A 22,713-nucleotide genomic window follows, 5' to 3' on the forward strand; every position below is an offset into this window, starting at 1 on the left:
AAGCAGAAGAAAGAGACACAAAGAACTGAAGGGCTGGGTTATCTAAAATTAATGAGATTTACCATGACAGCTTCAGCAGCTTCTTCAAACAGAGTGCTACTATCTCAGTTATCAACAAAACTTTTTTTGCAGACAAAATCTTCTGAGGAAAGCAGCAATCTGTTACCTTTGTTGGTGTTGTATTTAATCATGTTCAAGGTATTTAATCATGTTCAAGGTAATTCAAAGGACAGAGGGAAGGAAGAGTATGTTTCCCCACTGCTGATGTGAAATGAATACTAATGAACAGTGACTTAGGATAAGGCAAGTTCCTTAAGAAATGAAGGCAGCTGGTTAGTCACAGAATTTGCACACTAATACAGCTGTTTCATCATTTACTATGAAAAGACATTTAGCTTTTTGAGCAGTTTACAAACCATATTCGGAAGTCGGCATCCTAATCATAACCACGTCTGGTTTTAGCTCTCCTTTAACAGAAGCACCAACACTTTCTTACAGCCCAAGTTCACTTACAAGCTGCAGCACAGTTCATACAGTACATGACACAAGGGAACCCACTGGAAGAGGGCAATCTCATCTTTCCTGTGCTTTATGAGAAAGCAGAAGATGTGGGTCCAAGATGGCTACATCCACACTCTAATCCATTTGAGGCACCTCTCTCAGGATCACAGTCAGCCTCAGCCCTGAAGGAGACTAATTCCATCTACAACAGATGTCCCCAGACAGCAGCTCAGTGCTCAACCTGAACTTAAAGATACACTAAGTCTACACACCTGAGGTGAGGACTTAATCTTCACACATCTTCCTCCTCTTAGCTTTGCCCCATCAATTTCAATTATATGGAGACAAGCTTATGCAAATGTCTTCCAATCCTGAGGATTCCTTACAGTACTACTAATGTAAGTTTCCAATCTCCTGGGTACTTTTACAGAAATAATGTTAATTCATAACATTTTCTCATATACATTACCTAAAACCAAAGAATATTCATCTTCAAAGAGCTCTAAGCAGAAAAACAAGACTTTACCACAAATGGATTTAATAGAAACGTGACTTCTTAAGGGAAGCTAAGTCTAAAGGAAAGGGTTTTTTTCAGAATTACCAGATGGTAGAACTGACACACTCCTCTTGTGAAGTGGGAAGATTAAATAATATGCCAAATATATATTACCTATGTAGGCTGCATGACCTGTGGCTGCTTATTATTTAAGAACTACCAATTCCCAATGAATTAGAGAGGCTCAGTTTCAGAAAATCTGAAGGCCTAGATTTCCTTAATTCTGAGTATCTCCTACATCTACACATATAAGCCTATGGTTGTTGTTGTTTTTTTTTTTTTTTCCTGTTCCAATCTCTGGAAAATGTAATGGTTGCAAAATGTTATGGTCTAATTGTCTAATTTAAATCCATAAATACCTACCTGATTAACATGTGTGAATACAAGGTCTAGGATTCAAAATTACATACATAAAACTACATGTTTATCTTTAAACATCTCATTAAAGAGTTAGCCAAAATACATTCTGATACTTATAATTACTTCATAAATGGGTAAATAAAATATATTACCTCATAAGTCTGGTTAAGGTGTTTTGCATAAACATACACATATTCATCCCATCCTACAATGAATAGGAAATTAAAAAATGTTATGTGATCTCAATGTGAAGCAATTAAACACATAGATGAAATAAACAGGAGTAAGCATTCTTTATATTTACTTCAGCAGGGTTTTGTCTCTGGTTCATGTTGCCCAAATTCTAGCCCAACCCCACTATGTACAAATAGAAAACCTAGTATAAATCAGGTTAAAAAAAAAAAAATCAGAACTCAACTAACTTATATAAATTTCAGTCAAAAAGTAATTGCAATACTGAATTTCTATGCTGTGAAGTTTTAGTGTTTCCTCTTAATTTCTTCTTCTCACTTCAAGTTGAAGACACATAAATCTGAGTTTTTAAATTCTGTACAAAGCCATAGTGTGCTACATAGTTTTTACTTTCCCAAATCCATCAAGTTTTAGACAAGATACAATTTACCAATTTAATCTTTTATTGTTTGGGCCAAAAGTGTCTCAGCTAAAAAAAAAAAAAACAAAAAAAAAAAACCCCACCAAACCACAAAACATCAAAACAAAAAAAACAAACCAGAAAGATTCTTCTTATGTCTCTCATCCTTTGTGTTTTACATCTCCTTGCAATCAACAGTGAAAAAATTACAATTGTTTACTTCTAACCCAGTACAAGAACTATAGGGTTCCAAATAAAATATGTTCAAAACAAATATTTCTTCCTACATTTACTTAAAATGTGGAACACTAGGCAGTAGGGCATTACACCCTCTACACAAATTCAAGAAAAACTACATAAACTCACAATACATACATAACTCACAACAGCAACAAAAGGTTATTACATAGAAGACAACACCTCTAGCTCTAGAAGTCTTAGTCACAAGTTGCTGGGAACTAAGAAATATTTTGAGACAAAATCATTATTATCTGCCTTCCCTGTTGTTATCCTCTTTCTCAGACACGTAGAATTAATCAGGAACTTGACAAATAACTGGGCTAAATGATCCAGAGCCACCATATTCATATACATACCGAATTGAACATGCATTATTTATCCCAGATAAAAAATTATGCTTGGACACCGCAGAAATAAAAAATGAGTAGGTAAAAATTTCAGCACATCTTTCAAATAATAAAGAAAAAAAATGTCCAAACAAACCAAACCAAACATCTCTTTACCAGAATTTTCTTATTTCTGAAACAGTTTTACAGAAGCTGGCAATTTAGAGAATCTGCCTGAATTAAAAGCCTCTGACTCATACCTTGGGGAAAGAAAATATATGCAGTAAGTCTTCAGTGCATCTTTGGAATAGAACCTTGAAATAACAGTAAGCCAGTTTCAGGTGATTTATTGTCCATTTAGTCGTGTATTCCCAAGAGCTACTCTGCCCAAAGCCAACCACCATTATGATGTTTAGGCTCAGATCTCTGGCAGATGTGAGTGCCATGACAATTCCTACACAAGAACCAGTGTATTTAGTTTTACTACACTAATGGTCTGCTTGAAAAATTTAGCACCTGTTGAGTTAGAAAAAGGCTTTAATTATCACTGTAGCCATCTCCTACACCCCCTAAGAACAGTAGAAATATTTTGATTCCAAATTAAAGAACATTCAGACCTTTTGTGATAGCTGCCTTAGTAGCTCAGTTCAAAGCCTACACAAACATGCAAGGTACCAGTTCTCAGACACAGACTTGCACAATTCCCATATTACAACTGTCAGGATGAAGCTGCACAAAAGCTCATTAGAGAACATGATTTTTCACTTCATTACAGCAGAATCTTTGCATTCAAACTGGACTTCTCAACTCATGGCAAAATCCAAAATAGTAATTAAAGATTAATTCCAGAACAGACAAACTTGAAAAATACATTAATGTCTGAGCAGACAAAAATAAAGTCTTCATTCTCTCAAGTGGTAGAGAGAGTACTGTGTATCCCATGGAAAAAAATGCTTGCACAGAAAAAAAAAAAAGGGTAATTGCTTGAGTCCTGGCAAATAAACCCTTCAAACCTTCCTGACAAGAAAAATAAGGCTACTATTCAGATAAAATACTCTAAGAGGTGTTCACTTCAGTCTAGTAGAATAGTTATATTTGCAGCTCTAATACTGTCCTTGAAATAAGAAGATATCTAACTAGCAGAAAGGGAGGTAAAATGCAGTAAAATGCACTACATATGGAAGAAAAGGATTAATAGCTTGGTGTGGGCCTCAGACAGGCAGGGAAGTAGAAAGTCACCTTCATAAAGTAGAAAACTGTATTGCTGCCTCTTATTGCTGCAAGAGCTTCAAATCCATTTGCACTACAGATAGAACATAATTTCCATATTATCTCCAACTGCTCTACAGTCCTCCTCCACATCTTATGTTTGGGAACCTCTGTCCTAGGGCTTTTAGACAGGGACCAAGGAAAGCAAAATTCTCCTTTGTGCTTCTTCCTCTGAGCTATTGCTTTAAGAGCTATTCTTTCTTTTCAGCTAGACAACTTTTCAAGTCTCACTCCAGAATGATGTTCTTGCTCTAGGAACAGTTTACAAAGCCTTATAAAGACAGAAGGGAAAATATTTTTTATTTAAATTCCACTATTCATTTACCTTCTGTGATTTGGTTATGTAATGTTAGCACTCAAAAAAGAAAAACAGGCAGGGGACCTAGGTTTGCTTCAGTTAGGAACAATTGAACATGGGAGAAGGTGGACAAAGAGGAAAAGAATGAAGTGGAAGATGAGGACAAAGAGCCACTAGGGGGCACGAAAATCTTTCAACATTCTTGGCCATTATTCTCCCGATTCTGCACCATAGGGAAAAGCAAACTGTACCGAAAATTATGAAAAATACAGTTCTCCCTCAACCAACCGTTTGGATAAAATAGAAGTGTTTTCGGCAATTACTAAAAGCTATGGGCTAAAGCAGCCTTGAAAAAGATATATAAATGACAGCTCAGTTGTTTGAGCATGGTGCTTATAAAGACAGGTTGTGGGTCCAATCTGTTCATTTAAAAGTTGGAATCGATCATCCCTGCAGGTCCCTTCCAACTTAGAATATTCTGTGATACTGTGAAAGACATACCAATTCAGGCATGAAGCTATTCACATTTTGTTTTTTGTTTTTGGGGTTTTTTTTTGCCTTGAAGAGGCCTGTGGACAGAAAACTTAACCTGAAACTAGATGAAACACTCTCGTCTGCATCAAGTTAGAGAGTTCCGTAAGACTGAAGAACAGCAAATGCTATTCCATATTCTAGTATAGCTTTATTTAATAAAGACTGTTAAATCCCACCAAACAGATGCTTTAGAAGCTATTATAAAGAAACTCTCAGTAAAAGATAAATACCTTGAACTCTCCAAAGGAAATAGAAAAGCAGCTATGTTTAACTATTCTTGGAGCATTTCTAGTGACTCTTTGTCTTTCATTTCAATACTAGCAAGAGATCTAGATTATGTGCAGAGAATTCTCAACAAAGTTATAACATGCATACTTTTCATTCTGTCCAGTATATCTGTTATCAAACCTAGTCCTTGCAAGAGCCCTCTCCGCCACTGCAGTGGCTCCAAGTAATTTGTATAAGCATACAGAGAGAATATGAAATGGATGGAAGCAGAATCACTGAGATTTACTGAATGCAGGACTCTGAAGGAAAGCCTAGACTGCAAATAAGAAAATAACTGACCTTGCTTGGCTTCAGCTCCTTTCTTGTTGGCATAATGCTCAAAGAAGTTAAAAATTGCAGGTCAAAATAAAAAAAATCCTCAGTTTAGGAAAAAAATCACATCTACATTTATATTTTTTAAATTACCAGTTCTTAGAAAATATCCAGATGAAAACATCCTCCAAATCCATTTATATCTATAGAACATGATATTCTATATAGAAAAGCATCTCCCTTGCAATGTTCCCAAAAGGAAACAAAATATCCAATACCCTTTGAAAACAGAACTGTCCTTTTTATTTTATGAGGCCAGAAATAAAATCTAAGACATTGTGGGGTTTATCATATTTAGTTTCATTAACAGAAAAAAAAAAATCATCACTAAAGACAAATATCAGAATAACCAGTTTTTCTCTTGATATTCATACTGGAAGGGCCAATTAAATGTTTCATTTATGTGGTTAAATCCTGAAATTTGCAGTGGCCACAAATTAGCACCAAGATTGGCACGTGCCACAACTGCAAACCAGGTCTCAGAGCAGCACAGGAAGACCCTCTATCCCGGCAGCTGGCAAAACCCTATTTCACACATTGCCAAGTCCACATATTAATCCACGGAAGGAACTGTAGCACATGTGAAAGTTGTCCAAATGGGTAGCATGAGCAAAAAATTGCTATCAAACCCCAACCTCTTCAACTTCACAGATACACACAAGACTCACATGACTCAAGTACAGCACAAGAATTGCATCTGTTCTTCAATTTCATGCAGGTCCAAGCAGTTTTGATAAAACAGAAACCTTTCTGTAATAGCAACCATTCTACTTAGATTTCTTTTTTTACTTTAGAATATGAGAAATTATTACTTTTATCTGTTTCTAAAGGTCAAACTACAGAAGCACAGTTTATCTGATGTGCAAATTCACCATATACTGCTGAGAAACTGAAATGACATTTTTAAAAGAAAAGGCTAAAATGAACATATAGTGTAGGAATTTTAGAGTTATGAATCAACTTACAATAACATTTAAACCACAGCTTGAAGGGGCTGACAGCATATTTTTTTTTTTTGACCATTAAAGCTCCATTCTGTGACTTGTATATAAAATCGCAGTAGAAGTGTAGTGCAACACCTCTGTCTAAAAAGAATCTCAAAAAAATAATTTTTCGCCAAAACCTTAATGTGTATTAATACTTGCCTGGGAATTTGATATTTCTTTGACAACATTCAAATCAGATCCCGAGCAAAAAGTGTTTCCAGCACCATGGATGATAAGACCTTTGCCATCCTTCCAGTTTTCCAGTTCAGTTACCTTCTCTTGGAGTTCTACCATCATAGTACCTGCCACAAGAGGGGAGAAACAAAATTCTTAACAGAAAATTATTATCACCATCATGTTTTTCATTACATTTTCCATCAGCAAAACCAAGTTGCAGTTAATAAATGATGGGCTTAAAATCACAAGGGAAAGTATCATCTTAAATCCTGCACACAATCACTGACATACATTTATTCTCCAAAGATGCACTTCCCAAAATTCTGAAGGATATTTGTTTTATACTCAAGAAAGACCCAAAGCAAAACAAACACACAAACAAAAAACCTCTGCCTGATTTATTTCTGCTTGTAATTGCATACATTCAGGACAGATTTGTTTACATGTATCCATCCAGATCTGTCCAACTAATCATTTTGAAGTTACTGACATTCCTACCTGCCCAAACAATTAGCAGAGAATAGAAAAGAATTGTGTCCAGGGTGGGCTGTGGGCACAACCAATCAACATTAACAAAGGTTTCTTTCTAAAAAGACTCTCTATAAAGCACCTCATCATACAGTAGTAGCTTTTTATTTCTTCTTTAAACATCCAATACATCATAATTATCATGGCAGAATGCCAGTGCCCCCATGAAAATGCAACCTCCCAAATGAATGCTGTGAGATGCAGCCAGGAACAGAGCAGAGCAGGCCCAAGCTTAATAACAATTGAAAAACTTTAATAAACTACTACTACTACTATAAAAAGAAAGAAAAACACACACTAAATCCAAAATTAAAACCTTCCAAAACATTCTTCCTCCCCCCCAGTTCAAACAAACCACAGTGAGACACAACTTGGATCCCCAATCAGGTTCCCACCCTTCAGATAATCAGTACTCAGTCCATCGAGGGAGAAAGGAGTCTCTCCTATGCCATAGACCCCCCCAAGAAACAAAGCTGCCATCTCTTGTGTTTCCATGTCACACATGGCACCACCTGGAGAAAATCTGCCAGTGTCAAACCATGACAATAATACATCATAAATATCATATTTGCTTAATTGCCCCTCCTGACTCTACAAACTCCTGTTTCTAGAGCTCATCCTAGACAGCATTATCTTCCACAGCAATGGAATGTACTTGCATTAATTTAAAGCTCTTCCTTTCTGAATGCCTATGACTGTCCAGTTATATACTTAAGAGAAAACATTTACAGAAACTAATTTCAGAAAGCAATGTACATACAGGCTGATGACACTCTCAGCTCTACCCTTCTTTGACAAGAATTTAGATGAACACGCCTACATTCTTCAGATAGAAATGTGCTTTCGATTAATACTCTCAAGGACTCTCTCCTCTGCCAACAGTGCTGCTTTTTTAACTCTACACCTGCATGCACAAGACTCATCCTCTTCTCAAACCTCCCATTAGCAGCTAGTCCATAGGACATTTATGTTTTCTTTCTTATGCTTTTTTCTTACAGTTCATTATGAAATAAGCTTCTCAGTCCCACATCAAGAGTCAACATCCAGTCAAGTATTTACCCCTTAGGCTTGGTCTCAGCCACTGAAATAACACAGTTTGACAATGTTTCTGAGGTAGCCAATAATTAAGTGGATGTTACATATTATATACCAGAATAGCACTGAGTTGGGTTTTTTTTTTGCTCACTGTCAAGTCCATACTATGATCCTCTAAAGATCTCAGCAGTTTTGCTAGTTGCTTTCCCTCATGTATTTATAATTTGGTCATGCTTTTTGTATGTGGCACATTACATTTGTTTTTACTGAATTTCACCCTGTCGACCCTCTTTGCAGTAGGTAATCAAGATCACTGAATGTCTCTCCTCTACTCCAAAAAATAATATTGCAAGCTCTCCTAATATGAGATCATCTCACCATTTCAGCACCTCACCTTCTGTTTCATCATCCAAACCAAAAATGAAAATACTGAGCAGAACTAGGCCTAGGTGAGATTTTTGTGGGTCTTCACTTGAAATGCTTTTCCAGCCTGATGGCATACTCAAGAATTTTTCTGCAAATGCTGCTGTTCAAACAGGTGTGCATTAACCCTGACAATTTCACATACTGCATATTTTCCTTGTTAAGTCTTCTTAACAGAAAGGTATTTGGGCTGGCATCCAAGCTTTGCTAGAGTCAAATACAGCAGAACCACTGTTTGTGCTTCTTTTAATACGCAAAGCAGTGAGGTATTGAAGAGTCTTTCCACAGAGTATTCCAAGAAAAAAATCGAGGTAACTGAAAAAATGCAGGATCCATATGAGCCTGTTATGTGCAATAGCAGCAGACAAGAGACACTGGCCAGAGCCTGTTCTACCCTCCTGCAAGAGGCTCTTTTCCATTCCTGACAACACTGAATTATTATTTTACCAACAGAGCTATTTCCTGATGTTTCATATAATGAAGAAGGTACAACACTAAAGCAAATCCTCATTCTGCCAATCTTAGTCTTTCAGTATTTGATACCACTAAGTTCATGTTCTTTACAATAAAAACTATCATCATTATTTTCTAATTCCTACAAGCTAGCTTTCTTTTTTAAACAACATTCAAGTTTAGTTCAGTGAGAAGTTGGGTTGCTGAAATTGGTTCTACCAGGCTTAAACTAACATTATTAGCATTTATTTCCAGAGACATCATGTCAAACAGGTGGCTATCAGATTCCAATTAAGAAGAGGAAAAAGGCATAACAATGTCCATATCGCCCATTAGCAATTAGCTAACTATTTTGTTCTGTTTTTGATTTCAGGAGTTGCTCAAGCTTAGGATAAACACAATTCCTTTGAGATAAAAAACTACTGTGTAAAGTAAATGCCTGGAAAATAGAATTTCCCTCAACAGTTTAATAATGTTTTGCAGCTTTCTAGAGGGAGCATGCATGGATATATAAATTCACATCAGACACTGTTCAGAAGCTCTTAGACACAGAATCAACAGAATTTGATGGGGAGGCAGCTGTATCTACAGGCTCTGGCTGATGAAGTCAACCAGGTTCTGCTGAGGCAATTCAAGGGTAGCACACCCCATCCTGCCCCTTGAAGAGCATTATTTGATACACAGTTGAAGGCAAAGGATTAAGTTGTAGTTTTTCAACAGCTGCATTTTACAAATAATAATATTAAAAATGAAATTAAGATCAGTATAAATTAAGATGCCATATCATTCACTGCAGCAGCAAAGGGACTAGTCTGATTTTGCTTCTACTCTCCCTCACATGAAAACAAAAGTCTCTAGCAGAGGTGTACAGCACAAAACAGCAGCATCCCTTGAACTGACAGTAACATTTTCCAGAACAATTTTTTGTGGCTATTGCCTAGCAAAATGGAGTAAAGCTCTCTATAGGCCTATACACACTGCTTTAAAATAGAACTGCCTGATCCCATGGCTCATTTGTTATATGCTAATGAGGATCCACAACAAAGACAGAGCTATTAATTTCCTCAGTGGTTTTTGTAGCTCTTCTTTGCTACTAGAGCATCTAATAGACATACACTAATAAGTTATTCTCACAGCAGTCCTGTAAGGAGAGAAGAAATTATTTTACAGACAACTAATTGAGCCAGAGAGAAAATGTCTGCTAATTTTGGGTGCTCAACTCCAGATGTGGGATATGATTTCAGCTCATTAACATTACACAGAACATTGTATAGGCAAAGAACAGCTATCAGTTGCCTAAATGGCAGCTGCACCTGCTCAGCATGACTACAAATCACTTCTGAGCCTGTCCTGCCAAGCACATAGAAAAGAGAGAACATATTTGCCCATGAAAGTTTTCTATGAAAGTTTGGTTTAAGCAATTTGACTTTTATCACTCCTGACCTTCAGAGAGCAGAAAAACCCAGTCTGCTCTATCCTTTTGCTGTTACAGCTCATTTCTCTTGTCCCTTTCAACTTCCACAACAAATAAGCTAAAAGTACACAGTCTACAGGGTATACATTGCACAGTTTTGTTTTGAATCAAAAATAGAAACCAATCTGTAAAAAAGGAGAAACAACCATATAATTATGATTGTCTAACAGCATGTATGCTGACAGGGAGGAATGCAGAAGGTTAATCCCTATGCTAACATCTTTTTAGCTACAACTTCTTAAGTTAGGTAATGATTTTATACATGAGTTTTTTAAGTGAAACAAAAGAGAATGCATAAACATCTACGTGCATTACCACCAATTCTCCTGCTCTCTTAGGTTCCTTTCAGCTAGCAATCACTAGTGGAAAGACTAGATTGACATTCTGCATGTAAAGGGCACACTTTGCTAGTATGTTGCAAATTGTTTCCTCACAGCAAAGGAACAGTGAGAACTGGGCAGGAAGACAGAACAGAAACAAAGAAATTAGCAAAATTACAGAAATGCATCCACATCAAAATATCAACAGATAAAAACACTCTTACAGTAAAGGCTTATGCACAGCTCCAGCTCAAGCACATTCACACCCTGTATGTGTGCCACTCATATCTGAAGAGAGTGGCATAAATTGGAATAATCTAGATAATTAAGAAGAAACAGCAAATATACTCAACTTGGAGAACAAAACCCTCTCATAATACAAGATTAATAAAATAGAGCACTTGGTTTTGATAGCTAAGTATTCTCCAGTGTAAAAGCATATTAAATAGATCACTGACCTGCAGCAGCTGAGAATACCCAGCTCATCTGATCTTTAATTAACCAGTCACTGATATTTAAGACATAAGGCAAATGAAGAACAAATGGAAGCCAGTTTGGGTAAGTGGAAAAGACCAAACTACAGAAGTTTAATGTACAGGGAAAGCTTTAGGTAAAGAGTCAAGCAGAAAACTCAGTCTTTCTTTCTACATCACCTATAAAAGGAAGGTGGCATCTTCTCATGCCCACAAAAATGCCTACCATATTTCCAGAGCAATGATGGCAAAATGAGAGGAGATGCCAGAAAGAGCCCAGTGGCAGAACTGTGCTAACACTTAAACAACATGGGGAGAAGCACCTTCTGGAAGACAATCCTTGTGTCATTGAGAATTTCTTATATTCTTCTCACATTTGTAGCAAAGTTACTACACAAAACACTGGACACATTTGATGCACATCTGAATAAAACTTACACATTTATTCTTTTAACTAAGGTGTGGCAAAGCAAAGTGTTTCACTTTCTTTAAAAGGCAAATGTCAAAACGGGTAACTAAACATAAGACAGATCAAAACCAACCAGCAATCCCATCAACTAATTAATACCTGAAAAGGCATTCATTAGCTTTGGGTTATTCAAAGTAAGTATTGCAATGCCATTGTCTTCTTTGGAAAGGTTGATGGATCCACCAGAAAACTGCTGAAGTTTCTTCTTTATGACTTCTTCCTCATAGCCATGAGCACCATTATACAGTGACAACCTCCTTTGTTGCAGTATCCTTTTCATTGTAATCTGAAGAAAGTTCTTCCACAGAGCAAGGGCCATTTCTGGAAATACATAGAATGAGGGGAAAAAATAAAATTAGGAAATTTCCTTTGGAAACCACTTCAGTCCTCTGAGAAAGGGGGAAGTATTACAGCAGAAACTAATATAAAGGTGATACAATCATAACAGTTGACAGAAATCACTGCAAACTACATTGCAAAATTCTTGGTTTGAATCTACCTCCACGAAGTTAACAGAGGAGTTTTATGGAGTGATTTTAGTAGTTAAGCCAGGTAATAGCACCTTTTAAAATATTTCCTTGTAAATTTTACCAAAAAAGTTATTGTGTGCAGAAAACAAAAGAGGCTCAAAAACTATAGACTAAAAACTAAGACTCTTATGTATTCCACTAGGCCAATTTACTTTGTATTACTCTTCCAAACCCTCTCTTCACCCTTCCCTCTAAAAACATACCTATAATGGAGGAAAAATCCTATCAGGTCCCACAACTTTAAAGATCTGGATGTCCTGCATTTCTGTAGCAACTATTACAGCAAAACATTCCTCAGAGAATTAAGAACTGAAGATCATTCTTACATTGAAATCTGTTCCCTGTCACCTAATTCCATTAACACAGTTGTCACACTCCATCTTAAAACTAATTGGTCTGCCTAGCCTTTGATTGCTATGTGCTTTTCCCAGTCATCTCAGTAGCACTTTGAGTTAATCTCATTTGGGCCCAGGATCTGTGCAGTGCTCCAAAGCATGAGAAGTGTGCAACAATATTACACATTGAGCGCCATACTTGCCTTTTATACAGGTAATAATACTTGTAAAGTATTTCTGTGCACCAGTATACTCATGGCTTATTCCTCTGCTATTTTCACTCTACCATGTATGACTGTAGATCAGGAAACAAGAAGAAAGTGATTACCATACATTAATCTTGATCTGCATCTCTGCCTTAATTTATTTACTCTGGAAATGGGTCTACTAGAGAAAGCAGTTTCCAAGTGACTTGAAAGAAACTGAGTAAAACCTGAACTGAAAAGAGCTGATCTGGAAATAAAGTAATCTCAGAAATCAAACAGAATGAGAATCAAAAGAACCCCCCACAGGACATGTGAAAAAAGCCTCTTGTTATTTTGCAATTTGACAGAGTAGTCCTACCTTTGCCCCAGCCTACTTTTTAATGGCTTGGCCATTAAAGACATTCAGAAGACACTGCAGATGCTCATTTTTTTTGTAGATGCTCATTTTTTTTTCTGAATCATAATGAAGACATGGTAGATGCTAATTTTTTTGTAGATGCTAATTTATTTTTTTTTTCTGAATCTTAATTGGCAGAAACAAGATACTTTCAAAATTGGCAAGCAGCTGTGAGAAAGTTTTTCTAAGGTGAACTCAGAACACAAACACATTCACTGAGACAGAATTTGGTGACAGCTATATTGTATGTTCTGTTCAGGGTATCTTACAGACTGAACATTTTTGAAAAGCTTTATTATTTACACATGACCAAGTAAATGCACATTAAAAACCACACACAATTAGCTCCTAATGAAACAAGTGAACAACCCTGTCAGGTAAACACTTATCTTGCCACTGGCTGTACCATTCTACACTAAATTTGAAAATGCTTCTGTTGGTGCAGGTATAGTCCTCCTCATTCAAAGGCAGGAAGAGTTTGCAGAGCAACCACACTATGGTATGTGAAGCTACATGCAGCAATGCCAGTCAACTGTGAAGAGCCATCTATGCCAGTAGATTGATACATGTCCTGCCAAACTGCACCTACCAATACAAAAGGATCTCACAAGCTCAACAAGAAGAAACTAGTAAGGCCTACACAAATCTATGCATTATAAAACCATCTGCACAAGAAAACGTAAAGGGATGAGTTTTTATTATCTGTTGAGAAACATGTCTTTAATCCATCATGATGAACTTTTCCAAAGTGTAAACAAATAAAACTAATTACAAAATTTAATCAAGTTTAAAATCTAATTGAATACAAGATTACTTAATAAAAAACATTGACTGCTGCTGCACCCAAACACTCTCCATCGATGCACATTCTAATAGTCTTCAGCTACCACCTCTCAGAGCTTTTAAAATTTTATTTGAAGAGTGAAAATGGGTTTCTAAAGCTCATTTCTCCTAATTGATTCTTTTTATATTCAGTCTCTCAAGAGAGAGACAGCCTTCCCTTTTCTCTAAAACCTCAGTAGTCATTCCTCAGCATATATTAAAACAATAAAACTTTCCATCCAGATGCTAGCTTTTGCTCAGGAGAGAACATGAAATACATGGACAGTGTAGCCTTTCCTTGTAAAGTGTACCTTGAACAACCAGCTCCCAATTTTTAATGAATACAGTGTCCCCAGTTCTCATACTAAAACAGACTAGCTGGAATTCTCTAGGAAGCCCCAGTGACTGGCTTGAAAGCAAAGAGGAGGGGGGAAAAAAGGCTGTTCTGCTAACTTAACCACTTGCTGACTTAAACTTTTTTCATTACTTTTATACACTACTGAATTTCTCATGACAAGAAATATACTGAGCAAAACAGACTTAAGATATGGAAATTTTATTCCAATGAAAAAAGAGTCTGTCATTTTCAACTGCGTGGCTATGTGCATTAACAGCTCTTTAATATTATCACTATGGTAATAAAGAACAGCAGCAAGTGCAGGATTAGAAAACAAATTGGACACCACTGCCTGCTGATCCTGACTCATGATTAATGACTCATGCAAGGTATAATCTTTGAATTATTTTCTTTATAACAATCTCCTCCAGTGACTCTCCAGTCAGTGCCCAATACTCTTTACAATAAAAATAAGATTAATTTAACAGTTCAGTCTGACTGAGCTGACCACTCAAGAAAAGCAGGATAGGAAGAGCTAGAGCTCTCTCAGTCTAAAGGGATTTCTGCTGATATCTGACAAACAACCTCCAGAATTTCAATCAGTACAGAGCGCTCACAATTCATTGCATGACTGAGATTGATTTTTTTCTGTATTTTGCATGAAAGCAGTGAAAGAAAGATGTTGCAGTAATACTTACAATGTTGTAAGACCAGCCAAGAGATATATATTAACACTAAAATTTTCAGATTTTCAGTTTAGCATAATCACATCTATTTATACATACTTACAGAAATGGAGTCTTAGTCTAATTTTAAATAGGCAACATGCTATACCCATTAGCCTCTGTAGCAAATGTAGTTTATGCACAGTTCCTAAAATGAAAAAAACCCAACCTGACAGTATAGGAATAACAGCAGTCAATTAGCATCTTTCACATGTTTTAAGTGCTACAGCTTTATATACCACTGTGACAACCAAGAGAGAAGCCAACAGTGTGGACATCAATAGTTGCTCATTCCACAGTTATTGTACCTCTTACATAAAACAACAGTTTAAATCCCATTTGACACTCAAGTGATTTTGCAACACCCTTGCCTGTGGGGTAGCAGACTGTGGGTTAATATAAACATGTGTGTGTGCCAGCACTTCTGTACAAAGGACTGACACACATTATGCAAGAGCAGCACATGTATCGACATGCAGGCACTCAAAATTTATGTATTTTTGTACACGCAGATTATCAGAGGCCTTCTGACAGCCTCTGGCAACTGTCTAGGTAAAATTCAGACCTTACAATGTTAATAAAACATAGTAATAATAGAGATAACACCAACATCAATACTCCCTGAGTAGATTCTTTGGGAAATTATAAGTCTTGAACAAGGGTATTTGCCCTTGCCATTGTCACTACTCTGTTGCAACCAAAATGTCTCGTAACACATGATGTATCAAACAGCAACCTCCAGACCTCCAGCAATGCTGCCAGTTGCAATTGTCACTGAACATTAAGATACCTGGCCAAAGTAAGAGATAAGGGTTGTGGGTAGCAACTTTCTAGAAGAAAGGGTAGAAGAACTAAGACAAACCAGAGAACTGAATCTTAGGAGCCTGTACGCTCAAACAAGAAACACTGCACTACACAGCAAGTTAAATCAGCAAGTTAAAATACACAAGCAAGGAAAAATTCAGTTCAGAAATGGTGCCTGAATTATTGACACAAGTCGGGGAAAAAGAAAATGGATAAAATCGATGCAGGGATGTGTTTTCAATACATCAGAGAAATAAGCATGCCCTTTCATCTGGGGCAGGATGCGACAGGTGTGATGTGCAGATATAGATACTGGAAAAAAAAAAAAAACATCAAATGAATTTCTGGGTTTGGATGAAGGCATACTGAGATTAAGCATAACAAATAAAAGGATTCAACAGACAAAATCCATAAAATCAATCTCAGGGAGGAGAAAATATTCAAATTGAATAAATAAAAAACAACTAGAAAGGCACTTTTGTGGCATTACCAAAGATATCAAAGGCACTTGGTCAAGAAGAACAAGAAAACCTGATTTGATGAAGACTTTTGGCAGCTGCAATTTCAGCAAATCAAGCACAGATGTGCAAAGACAAGGGAAGAAGGTAAGAAAATGTAAACTGAGGATGATGATGAGATGACTCACAATTCAACCCTGTGTGAGTGGCTTACCAGTCACTTTAAAAGGCATTCACCTGTACTAGAGAGCAGTGACCATCACTGGCAGATGCTTCACCAGGTTCCTGTAGCAGCCAATCAATGGAAAGCAAGTGGTGGCCCAGTACTGAGGGCTGGCACAACTGACCCTATAGCATGAAAGCAGATAAAAAGGCAGAGTGGTGGAGAAACAAAGCATGAAAATAGCTCATTTGTAGGGAAAAAAAAAAAAAAAAAAAAGAAAAAGTAGGTTGAAAATTAGTGAAAATAACAACAACTGACAGTAACCACAGGCAGTGGGCTGGTGGGTTATTATATACAATAAAAAAAAGAAAATAAATTATGGTGTAGGACAAAGAGAAGAGATTCAAAGATTCAAAAACAAAAGGAGGCCAGCTTGGTCTCACAGTGAAGAGTCTAGACCCTGCCTTCAGACACAAGAAAGGTGTAGTAGGGAGGATTTACACACACGATTCCTCTGTTGCCAGTTGCTTGTCACCACCTCTCACCTCAAGGTTACAGAGCCCTCTACCTACCTCATCCACTTAATCCATCCCCCTACTTTCCTTCCATGATGCGTGGGTTAGGTTAACTTAAACACCTTGTCCAACAGGTTCTCCTGCTCTAATAATTACCAGATGAAGAAAGCTGAGGACAGTCTCTTTTCCAGCTGGCTTTCTCAATGCTCAGAGCAAGCAGATCATAAGCATGCTAAGGGATCAACTGCAGAAAACCTACTAACAAAACATAATTTGCAAATACAGAAACTAAACAAAGCTGGAGAGCTGAGGAGATTCTACCTCCCCAACTAGTGGACTGATCCGTCATGCCCTTCTCCAAATGTCATGGCTCTCAAACTTGCTCAGCCCTGCTCAAACTTTTAGTACACTGTCTCTGGTACCTGCACTGTAGACAAATTAGATGAGATCAACGGTCCCTCCAGTTCAGCAAGTTACTTTAAAAGCCTTATGACTCCTCTAAAAACGGGTTTTAAAAGTAGCTGGTATTTTAAAGGACAATTCTTTAGCCTCTGTATTACTGCTGAGAGAACAAAAGATTTGGGCCTTCTACTTTCTAGATGCTAGCATTAAAAACAAAGTTTATCCATACAAAGCTGAAAGAACAAGAAGTGAGAACACGTCCAAATTAACTAACTGAAATGGCATCAAATAATGTACATAGGAAATAAAAATTAACTGGGGGAAGAAAAACCTTTTAACACTGTAAGTAAAAAAACCTTTGTCTTTAGCTTCAGTTTTAAGCAGGCTGACCATTTATACCTCATTTCTGCTTTTATCTCCTTTTTTTCTTGTTATTTTCATTGTTTCTGAGCACAGCAGGTTATGGCTTTCCAAATTATGTAGTTTTGTATTTTTTAATGATCCCTGTAGGCTAGAGTTTAGATGTCAATTGTCCTTCTATCCCTAAACAATTACATTCTCTCTTAATCACATATTCTTTTGAAGAATAGTAAACAAATCACAAAGAAACATACTGAAGTCCACAGAAAAATAATTACATTTAATTATGCAAAACAAGTGACAAAGGAAGCATTTCCATAAATTCAGATGACACTACCTAAAAATATTTTATTTTGGTCCCATGGTGAGTTAAAGATTTTGAGTTTCACAGCAGAGGGCAAGAATCTGTTATTTTCTGCAAAAAGCACTTGGGCCCCCCTTTATTTTTTAATGCTTTGATCCTCAGAAGTTCTCTTCACACCTGTCATCAAAGAACTTTTATAACAATTGCAGAAAACTCTTTTAAGTTCACTGCCCACTAGGTGTGTTTTAGAGACCATTAAGAAGAGCAGATGCACAACTTCACAGGAATGGCAACAAGCACAACCAACCCACTATTTGTCTTTCAGTCACCAAGTCCTGAACCATAAACACATGAATTCAATTCTAGGTGTAACCACAAATACTGATGCTTCCCCAATGGTTGCCCTGAAAAGTGTAACTTTTGTCGTCAAGAAGTCTTCTGAATTCCACTTAATTAACTGTTCTTTACTATTCTCCCCTTACCACCACCCACAAGTGCTTCTGCCGATAGCAACACCAAAAAAACCATATACCGAGGTCTGAACCGGCCGCACAGCCACGATTCTCCTGCTACCCTGAAACAGCAGTGGGAACTAGCAGCACCACACCGGGACTGCCTGTCACCTGCTTCCTTGGCTCCACACACCCAATTCCGGGAAGCAACTGCAACCTCCCTGCACGGTGTCACCCTGGCAAGACTGTGAAGACTCAAGGGACCGAGGGGTGGAAGCTACGTCCCCAGCGGACATTTCTTGCTGCTGACCCGCGATGCCAAAATCCCGACCAGCGCGCTGTTGCACGTGGTCTGACCCAGGGAAGCTTTTCTGACACTTCCTTTTTTTTTTTTACCAAAGTACTCATGTTAACTCAACCGTCAAGGCAGGGCTCAGTGCCGAGCAGGGCCGAAGTGGGCGGTGACCGGCTGTTCGCACGGCGAGACCCGAGGCGTCAGGGCTAAGCAGAAGCACCGCCGGCCTCTCCGGCACCGCCGAAGCCGCCTCGCCTCTGCCGCGGGCGCCGCGAGCCTGCCCCGCGCCGCCTCGGCAGCCCGGTTCCAGCCCGGTTCCAGCCCGGTTCCAGCCCGGTTCCCCGGCAGAGGCCCCTTCCCCCGCGGCCGCGGGCGGGCGGACACTGACCTGGCCCGGCGCGGACCGGGCCGGGCCGGCGAGCAGCGGAGGCGGGCGGTGCCGCGGGGAAAGCGCCCCGCCGGGAACCGCGGCCGCGGCCTCCGGGCCGGGCCGCCGCCGCCCGCGCCCCGGGAGCCGCTGCGGGGTCGGGGCAGCCCCGCGCCGAGCCAGGGCATTAAAAGCCTGCTGAGCCCTCGGGAGCTGGGGGGTGACTCGGGCCAGCAGGGAAGGGCTTCATACCGCATCCATAGAGGCGTGACCGCAAGCAGCAAATTCTGCCTGAATTTGAGCAGTTTTGAAGCAGACCATACTTGTCAGCTCCGAGGTTGCTAAATACTATATAAGCAGGTCGTCATTATTGTTGTTTTCTGCACCGATCGCTCCTATCCCTGAAAACCAATCCCTGTGTTTCTATCCAAGCCAGGGTAATTAAAGATTCTCCTTTCTCCGCTGGCTCAGGACGAGGTCTCTCCTCAGGTGGCTCAGGTGAGGATACGGATGCTGCCGGGAGCATCCAGCCTGGAGCTCCAGCCGGGGCACCACTTGCTGTGCCTGGGGCTGCGCGGCAGGCAGGAGAGATGGTAACTCCCTGTCCATGTCACCACAAGGAGAGACCTGGGCTCCCCACTTCCACATCCATCTATTTTACCTGTCAGCCTACGTGGGAGCTCTTTCCAGCTGTGCTGCTCCTGACCGCTGTGTCTCTCCGGCTCCAGGTGCCGCTCACCTGCACCCAGCTCTGGCATCTGGTCCAAAGTGCTGAGCAAGCCGCAAACTGCCCTGGCATCAAACTGTAATTGTGTAAACTTGAGGCTGGCATAAAATGGCACTGTCACACACAGCCGTGCCCATCGGTTTCGCCAGCAGCCAGATCAAGGGAAATAAATGGTTTCAATGAAGATTACTTAGTGTTTTGCATATTCTAAACATTATGCAAATATGAGCTTATCTGTCCATGTCCCTGTTGAGACATATACATAAGATGACTCAATTTTAAGTATTTGTACCATGGCTGAAATATGTATCTGGAAATACATCTTCTCCATCTTTATTAAAGCTGTTTTTCAACCCAACTGTCAACACAAATGTTCCAAAATTGGCCTAGTTCATTAAAAAATATGATTGAATATGTAGGGAATTTCAATGAATTATTTATGTGGAGAAAACGAACGCTTTTCACACTGAACAGATAGTTTCAACTTTGTATTGTTCAGAGAATCGAGAATATGAAATAGTCTAGTCCCAGGCAGTGCTATCTTTATACAATAGAAGGATACATTTCCTTTTACAACACTCTCTGCAACAAGCAGGCTTGCCTCTTATTTTTCCTCTTGGGTTCACAAAAATTTTTTCCAGTAGGATTGAGCCCTGCACTTGTGTCCGGAAAACCTCAATAAACATCTGTGTGAGCGCAGCAGCTCTCACCAGGTCCCGCTCCAAGGGCTTGTCCCCTTTCGGAGCGGAGCGGAGCGATGCCCAGGCACGTCCCAGCTCGGTCGGAAGCAGAGGAAGGCGACGGCGGCTGGAAGCTCGTGGTTTTCCAGGTGACATATTGCCACCTAGCAGCGCTTCGTGGAAGTAGCACAAGCCGGACCGGCAGATCCATAAACCAGTTTGCATCATTTTTGGTTTTATTGCCTTGCGTCATATAGGACATGAGGAAAAGACTAGGACACACTCAGCGTGAAGAATGAGGACTGTAGGAAAATGAACAAGTGGATGGGATCATCTTTAAAAACAGACATTAAAGACCAGACAGGCTGTAACTTTCAGCAGGATCATGACTAGCCCCCTGGATGTTTGACCATACAATAAGAGAGAAAAAGAAAGAGAAAAAAATGTAGAATCCTGCAAAGTCACTTATTCTTGCAAATAATTCCACTGACTTCAATAACACATTCTCCTTGCATTGCTGAAGCAGTACTGACCAAGGAGAGTCAGGTCACCACTTTAGTTATACAGAATGTGCCCATTCCCTGTTGCTGACCCAGAAGCTGGCAACAATGTACTGCCTAAAAGAGCAGTGCTTCACTCTTGGTTTCAAGGCTGCCAGACTGAAATATTGAATTCCAATAGATACAGAACTCCCGGATGCTATTTTTATGAACTCCTTTCAGAGCAATGGAACAGATAGATGAAAGATCTGGGCTTAGATCTCAGGAATTATTGGATACTAACCAACACATTAACCCACAGTCAGTTCATAAAGGGTCCCTTGTCTGTAATTTTTCGGAGGCAAATATCATCAGCTCTGTGTGGAAGTGTGGTAGGCTAAAGGATGGTGTAACATATACTCCAAAGACCACATAAAAAGGTGGACACATGCGTTCTATTCCTAAATTTCTGAAATATTTCTAAAATTTCGTTTTATGGATCCAAAATAATGATATTCAGTTTCTCCTTACAGCCTCACTCTAGAGGCTTCCAACTCCCATTGGTGCCTGACAACTGTGATTCATTGGAAGAGACAATTTATATCAGGTTAGCTAACAAGACTACCACCCCAGCTGTCTCTCCTGTCCTCACTGCACATACCTGAAATATTCCAGAGCTGCTGCAGCTTTCTAAATGCAGCCCCATGTGCCAAGTTACATTTGGTTTGATTTTGTTAGGCAGGGGTTGGCTGGGAATAGGGCAGTCACCATTAGTACCTCAGTACTTGTATGTGAGCCCATCCTCCACTTCATGCACCAGAGTTGCCAGTGTGTTATTTCTCATCCTGGATGTGTCTGCAAAGGGCTCAGCTCTTCCCAGGTAGCTGTGCACCCATCCTATCACAATGAGTTGATTTTATCTTCTCTGTCCATGTTGTTTAAGAATCTCCTCCTGCAGAGCTGACTCTGAGCTCCAGCAAGGCATGGCTGGAAGATGAGGTAAAGGAACACCTGCCTCTGCAGCACAGCATGGGAAGTGTCACCCAGGCCCCCTTTTGCCAAAGCAAACCAGCTCATTTCTCTGGGGAAGGTGCTCTGATCAGAAGCTGTGGTGTATTCTTGAAGTTGAGGGAAAAGAGCCCTGCCCCCCTTGCCAAATGCTGTTTCTCTAGACATAGCATAATGAAATATTCATCAGGCCAGAAAGTGGGAGAGAGGTTCAGCATGGCCACAGCTTGCTGCTTGCTCACATTCTCAGTGACCCAGCAAATACTGGGTATTTAAACATTAATAGCTACTTGAGTTAGTGTATAAGTCTATGCCCTTGGAAGTCTTTTCCACCCTAGCCTGTTTCATGTTTCCATGCCATATAAAGCAACTTGAATAGGTAGCGTAAAGTATGTTCTTGCTTTACAAAGTCTTCTCCCTGGTTACAGCTCACTGTGGGAAGAGTGGCCTCAGACCAACCAAAAGGGCCATCAGGTCCCTGCCACGTGCTCTTACCTTTCACTTCACCAACACTGTCATTTGATTAGACACTAATTTTCTGATGGAAAATACATACTGTACAAAAACATGCTTGTGTGTGGTGTACCATCCTACACAAGATAAGATTTGATTTCACAAGACAATATTCCAGCCCACTTCCACTGGGGGGTGGTTGTCCCACATTTCTCCCTTCTCCATCCTGGGATTGAGAACCAAGGGTGAGCCAGCTGAACTCACTGAATTGTCAGGAAAC

At 39.3% G+C, this 22,713-nt stretch overlaps 1 protein-coding gene across 8 annotated transcripts in view; it reads right to left on the bottom strand.

Moving 5' to 3' along the window:
- The window catches only part of ECHDC1 (ethylmalonyl-CoA decarboxylase 1), a 41,205-nt gene extending 21,227 nt beyond the window's left edge, over nt 1-19,978 (bottom strand). The window contains exons 1-5 of one of the 8 annotated variants that reach the window (XM_085575130.1): nt 18,844-19,052; nt 12,683-12,774; nt 11,714-11,935; nt 6,422-6,564; nt 1,570-1,622 (exon numbers count right to left, since the gene is read on the bottom strand). In XM_085575130.1, the coding sequence (XP_085431256.1) occupies nt 1,570-1,622; nt 6,422-6,564; nt 11,714-11,933 (416 nt within the window). In that variant the 5' untranslated portion in view covers nt 11,934-11,935; nt 12,683-12,774; nt 18,844-19,052. The other 7 variants (XM_021547120.4, XM_085575132.1, XM_021547122.4 and 4 more) reach the window with 7 other exon arrangements.
- Between the last annotated feature and the right edge of the window lie 2,735 nt (nt 19,979-22,713).

The sequence above is a fragment of the Lonchura striata genome, chromosome 3, assembly GCF_050655825.1.
Source record: "Lonchura striata isolate lonStrDom1 chromosome 3, ASM5065582v1, whole genome shotgun sequence".
Classification (NCBI taxonomy): Eukaryota; Metazoa; Chordata; class Aves; order Passeriformes; family Estrildidae; genus Lonchura; species Lonchura striata.